This window comes from Macrobrachium rosenbergii, chromosome 13 (genome assembly GCF_040412425.1).
Source record: "Macrobrachium rosenbergii isolate ZJJX-2024 chromosome 13, ASM4041242v1, whole genome shotgun sequence".
In the NCBI taxonomy this organism is placed as follows: domain Eukaryota; kingdom Metazoa; phylum Arthropoda; class Malacostraca; order Decapoda; family Palaemonidae; genus Macrobrachium; species Macrobrachium rosenbergii.
In genome coordinates, this window is record NC_089753.1 from 68,250,962 (window position 1) to 68,257,624 (window position 6,663).

A 6,663-nucleotide genomic window follows, 5' to 3' on the forward strand; every position below is an offset into this window, starting at 1 on the left:
TCATGAGCCCCATGATCGAAGCCCTGATTAGATCATCTAATGCACATTTGATTTACTCTATAAATACCAAGGCTTTTAAATATGAGATTCTCTGATTATATATGTGATAAAGGTTCCTTTATAGTAAAATCCGGTGGTTCCCCAAATAAGCATAATTATGAATATTGACACTAGGTGTCTTTTTCTAGAACCGATTTAAATTCATTAACTTTGGCACAGTAGGTGTGGCACAAAATGTATTAAAAATTATGTAGAAAATATCGTACTTTATTAATAAAAAATTTTGTTCCCTTGAATAGCAGTTGAATAGTGGTGTGCAATGAAAGAAGTAAAAAAAGAAAAATAGAAACAAAAATTTCCTAATACACGGGAATGGTACAAATGAAAGGTATTATGAAATTACATTATCTATAGTTATTCAACGGAAACTAAGTCATAATGAGAAACCCTGTCGTAATAATAATACTTTATAAGACTTTGTTCATTGTTGTGTCGTAAAAAAATAAAATAAAAAATAATACAAAGCAATAAAAAATATGAAATTTAAATCTTACAAACATTATATAAAAGTAATCAATCTAAGATTGATAATAAACAATATTGACAGGGTCAGGTAGAGTATTTTATTTTACAAGTTTTTGATGTATATAACCTCATCTTTAGGCTGAAAGTATTGACAAACAAAAAAATCGTTGAAAATACAATAAAATTAAATGTCTTTCTACAACTTGACAAAAAGGGTAAAACTAATGAAAAGATACAAAAACTGAGAATAAAAATGGAGCCTAAGATTAAAAAGCTAAATGGTTAAAAAGAATTGAAAACACAAAATAAAAATACATATAGAACAATACAAAAATATGAAGAGAAAATACAAACTGAACTTACTGTGCACTTCCTAAAGAACCAATATGGTTGCCAATTGTAAATCGGTCAAGTTCTTATTCAGTTCGGTTTCGTATTTGTAAATCCATGTCAGAGACCTCGGTGCTTCAAAGCTGAGCAACATCAGACTCTGTCCAAAATAGAAGTTAGGAATGTTAGAGGAAACAGAGAAAATAGAAAAAGAGTATACGTATTCTCTTCTCTAAGGCGAGGAATGGTACGGAACTGTCATTTTCTTATCATATATATATATATATATATATATATATATATATATATATATATATATATATATATATATATATATATATATATATATATATATATATATATATATATATATTTGCTTGAGGCAAAGTTTTTTTCTTGTATGCAAATTTCGTTTGAATTGTACGGTTGATCAACTTCTTATTAGTTTGACAGTATTTTCTGAATCTTCCCCGTTCTTCCAAATTCAGTTGATGGAAAAAAAGACGAAGATTAACTCTTTGTTCCAATTACTAAAAACACAACACCGCTGTTCCGTCACTCGTCGTGACCTCTTCGAAGTGTATAATCTGGACATGTTGTCGTTATTGACTAAGCTGGCCTAATGCCAGCACGGGATCTTGCTCATAGAGCAGTCCGTAAGTAATTTTTTTATGTGCAGGTAAAATTAAAGATATGTAGATGATTACTTCATTTGTGATTGATGGACATGACTGTGAAATGGTGTGTAATGAAAGGTTAACATTCGAGGTTGCAAACCTCTTTGAGCCCTAAGGCACCCGTCAGTTGGAGAGAAAGAGCGATAGTAGCGAGTCCTGGCAAGTGGTAGGTAGCCAGTAAGGAAAATAAAATATGTATCGCGGGAGAAAAATCGGAAAAATTGAAATTCTATGAAAATTTAAAACCATGTTTAACTTACTTTGAAGAACAGAGAGGGGCATCGATCTTTTAGTGGCAGGGATGGACGGAGGAAAATGAAGAATTTTAAGTTTTAGAGAAAGCAACACAAATGTAAGTAATAGCTTAAATGGTAGTTAGAGCAATAGTTGAAAAATTTTGGTCGTTAGGCGCGAGGCGGATGAAAAAAGGGGAAAGGAAGGCTTTAAGTGGTGGAAACAGGATAGTTGCTAATCAGATGATAACGACTATCAGAGTACTTGTCTCGGAGTTGCTGTCTGAGCTCATCCCTGCCGGGAGATATGCAATGATGGTAGCAGATTTCTTCGAACAGATCGTGTACCAATGAGGAAATCCTTTCTCTCTCTATTTCAGGGTTGTTTTCCCAGCGTTTGCGGTTCTATTTGGGGTTTTACACCCTATCTTAACGGCTTTGGTTAGGGCACCAAGGAGGTCTGAAGCTGAGAATAGCACCTATGGCTGTTTTATTTCCGGGCTTGAGGCTTGAGGTTCAATGACGAGATTTGGAGTAGGTTGAGGAGGAAGGGAAGAGGCTTGAGGTTCTGGGTTAGGTGTAGATTGAGGGGTTGGGGGTGTTGGCTGCTCAGTTTGAGTCCCTATATCGTGACACAAAACAGGCGCTACTTCAACCATTTGTTTGATCATTTCTAACCGTGGCTCTGGAGGTGTCGTTGGTCTGGGTGCATGTGTTGCTATAGGAGGTAGTTTTGGCAGGTTGGCTCTTGCTTTCAACTGTGCAATGCCGGATAATCGATGCGTTTCAACCACGCATGATGACGTTCAGAACAGTTGGAGCACTTGAGTGTTGTAGGTTCCCTTTTTTTTAGTTTCTCGAAACACAATTTCGTTTCATGTTTTTTGCTACAGATGGTGCAGACTGCAGGGTTTCTGCAACCTTCTTGATGATGGCCGCAACGTTGACATCTGTAACACCTGAGAGGTTTTGGCGTGTATTCCTCTGTAGGGTATTATCCCCATGTCCTAAGCCATGCTTGGCTTGGGACTTGTCCTCTGAAGGTGGTAAGGATCTTCCGTGAAAGTGTTTTGTATCTGGTTAAACACCTCTCTGCGTCCACAATATGGGGGAGCTCCAGAAGAGGATCCAGAGGGAGCTCTATTGGGTAGTTACAGATGATGGCCTCGTTTAGCTTCTCACTTGGGTTTAGTAACTGAAAATCCGTGTTGTCCTTCAGGAGGTCGACTGTTGCTCGGTCTTTTAGAGTAATGGTGAATTTCCCTCTGTGGTTCGGCCGTGCTGAGATGTTGTTGCTAGGGCTGTTTTTTGAAGAGCCACTACTGCAGCATATGAGGCCCGTCCTTCAGCAGGAAGCACTCGAAACTTCGGTAATGGAGGGAACTCATTTGCGTCGGAGACTCGGGGGGAAGAGGTAAAAGATGAGGGGGATTGGGGTAGGACGGAGGTGGAGGTGAGGACCAGGGTTCGAGGACCTCAGAGGATGAGGAGGAGAGGTTTGCTAGGAAGAGGAGGAGGTGGAGGGCGAAGGGGGAGATGGGTGGGTTGATAGATCAAGTGTTGCCTGGTCTCTGCTGGATCTCTTCTTCGGAACTGGAGGGCAAGCTTTGTCCGTGAAGTAACCAGAATATGGCGGTCATTTCTTATTATGTCAAATCATGATAACCACTGGACTCCTGCAAAGATAAACGTTTCCAAGCATCGAGGTTAATAGAAAAAAAAAAAAAAACAGCTCCTAAGGCCGAGTGACAAAACCGTGAAACTGCCGAAAATAGTGTAGGAATTAACACTAACCAGTAGGGTCTTATTATTACATAAGACCTGAATCTGGACATGGCGTACTGTTGTTTTGTTACAGCGTGTGGACAGATATGTAGTGTCCAAAACAATAATAATACGATAAATCATTACAGTAATAAGTACAGAATAAAATTTTTTTATTTATTTACAGTTATAAAAATACAATACAATAAAATGTATAATCTAAACATAATTTACTATTTGGAAAATAATAATGAGAACAAAAAAACACTTGTTCTGGTGGCAACAAACATATCAGAAATAGAAATGCAAGTATGCAGATTACGGGATTGGAGAAGTGGAGGGGTTGGGGAGAGAAAGAGCTTGATTTAACATGTGTTGTTGCTTTTGTCATAGTTGTTTCTTATGTTAGCATTGTAAGTAGTAGGGCGTCTTCTAGATGGGAGTGATCTTTCTGCCTTTAGTTGTCTGTTCAATGTAGGTTTTTGCAATAAAATGCAAACAGAATCCGCTATGATTAATCTGTGGCTGTTATGTTCTGTGTAAATTATATCTGTTCTCCACTAGCTCTCGTGTCATGGGTCTGTGGTTGTGATGGTCTGTGTAGTTGTCACGAAAGAATTTTTCCCCCTTCAAGACATTAAGATACGAGAATAATACTAGTACTATACATATGCACTGTTGTCAGTCTTCTTGCCTGGAGACATGGGTGGGAGAATGGTACCGTGTCATAGTTGACAAGGTGGGTATGAAGACTACTGATGTTTACTCTGCCTGGGAATTAGGGTAGGCCTGTCCTACCTGCTATTACATGATACTCCGTGGGTGTATGGGTCTTATTACTGATGAGGGCAGGTGATGTCTTCTAAATGGGAAATATTTGAAGTGCTGATTCCCATTTTAGGTGGGAAAGATACGGTGGTATTGAAGAAAATCCCTGGTCCTCAGTTCCTTTCTTTATTACTCATTACATCATGCCAAAATTCTCCTAGGCTTAGTTTCCTGGACTTGGTTAATTTACATATTCTTCAAAACTCCTGGGCTAGGATAATTTACATATTCGACAGAACTCCTGGACTAGATCCCTGGAAATATTCCTTTTATTTAATTTTGATTTCCAGAAAAAACAATACAAGGGAGTAGTTTAAAACAACAAAAATAACTCTTTATATTGAGAGACCTCAAAAGATATATATATACAACACACTATGGGAATGGCTTTTCCTTCACAATAGGATAAGTATCAAATGTTGAGCAGTCCTAGAATTAATTAATTCACAGTAAGGTGTAAATCATTTGATACCCTACTCCACACAGTACTAAATGTTTGTACACAATACATGCCAATGGATTAGCCTACCTGAAAGATTTCTGAGAAAAACTTTAACTAAAATGAGGTAAAATTAGACTAAGGTGGCTTTTAATAGGATATAGTCTAGGCTAGGCCTCTCCAGAAATCGTTACGGATAGCCTATGCAAAGTTTACATGGCTGATTTTTGACTAGGTTACAATAGGCCACAAAGCTAGGTTAGTTTAATGAGGGTACAGGCTAAGTTCTATGTAATTAAGTTTTCCAAAAATTTATACACTCTATATATAAGCCTAAACTATTTTTAACAAAAATAGTCATAATTCCTCATTCAAACAGGATTAGTCTAGGGTAGGCCTTCTTAAATTACTGTATAGCCTAGTCTAAGATCGTGACCGGCAGTGGAAATTTCCATGATAGAGGTAGGGGTAACCCCAAGATGCCCTGTAGGATGGCCATTTTGTGGTACCCTTTTGGCACTGGTATTTACAAAAACTTTATTCAAACAAAATACTTATAACTATCTTTTAACGTTTTACAACCCTATCAAATGCTAAGTTACAATTCAAATCAACACAGCAAAATTTCATTACAACTAATGAATGTGAAGCATCTTTCACAGAAATAGAAATTTTCCAAGTTAAGGCGTTGCAATCACGTTCGACTGGGCATGCAACTCTGCACTTGAATCCTCGTCTGCTATTGTTCTTTCATGATAATGATCTGTTCCAACTAATGAACTAATGGTAATATTATGACTTTAAAAGCTTACCTTGCAAGGGATAGATAATAACTTGTATTAATAATTTGGAAAATTAGCCAAAATGAAGGGTGGACCGTTTGACATTATTCTCACACCTTCGACAACGTTTGCAAACCTTACACGTTTTGCTAGTGTTACCAAAATGCAGACGAAAGATTCAGGACAGCGTTCCCATACTCAGAGTGAAAGAAAAAACAAAACAAGGGACTGGCTGCTTTGCTATGCATTCGATGACCACAACAAAAATGAAAACATTTTATAGTCACAATCACTCTTACAGTAGTAGTGTAAAGATATTGGAGGAGGATGATGAATCTATTCCTAAATAAATCAATAATAACTAAAGGAACATTTTTCCCATTACATAGTGTTGGTGGATGGATCTGATTGTTTCGATGGGCCTGTAGGCGTCTTTTTAGTGTGGTGGAAGTTAGACCGGCATACGTTTTTGTGGAGGACTGGCACATCCTCTCTGGGCAGGTAAAGCGGTAAACGACAATGGTACCGTCTTCCTTTTCTGGTTTCGGGCTGGCAATACTTCTCATTATGAGAGAGGCTGTCAAGTTCGGTTTGCAGTAAACACGTACATGGACCTGATCGAAAGGGGCTTTCGGTGTTATTCCTCTCTTGATGATGTTGGTGATCGCCTTTTTCTCGTCCTCGAATCTATCACTGTATTCGGTTCGAAGATAAATGATGATATTTTTATCACCGTCGCCTGGTTTTTGGCGTCATAGGTGTAGAACTGTTCGAGTCTTCTTGTTATTTCTTCGATTAGTTTGTCTTGAAAGCCATTGTTTGTCAAGAAAATTCCCCTTCGGTAACATATATGAAAATATATTACTTCCGAGGTAAGTGAATTGGATATTAAAGGACGTTTGTAGCTTTCTGATTGTATATGAATCACGGTGATGTGATAAATAGTCATAATATGGCTCGTGCGACAAACGCACTACACGCCAACATGGCAGAGGTGGGTGGATATCGTCTCCAAACGCAAAACACCTGAGTTCGACGGGTGGGCTGATGGGAGATGGTATTCATTTATACCTCTCTTGTGGCCG

The 6,663-nt window shown here is 38.0% G+C and overlaps 1 protein-coding gene across 1 annotated transcript in view; it reads right to left on the reverse strand.

Annotated features, from left to right (window-relative positions):
* Window positions 1-2,244: 2,244 nt before the first annotated feature.
* Window positions 2,245-6,663, reverse strand: part of LOC136844847 (uncharacterized protein C6orf132 homolog) — a 66,674-nt gene continuing 62,255 nt past the window's right edge. The window contains exons 7-10 of the mRNA XM_067114083.1: window positions 5,964-6,317; window positions 3,089-3,266; window positions 2,657-2,819; window positions 2,245-2,523 (exon numbers count right to left, since the gene is read on the reverse strand). Coding sequence (XP_066970184.1) covers window positions 2,245-2,523; window positions 2,657-2,819; window positions 3,089-3,266; window positions 5,964-6,317 — 974 coding nt within the window. The remainder of the gene's footprint in view (window positions 2,524-2,656; window positions 2,820-3,088; window positions 3,267-5,963; window positions 6,318-6,663) is intronic.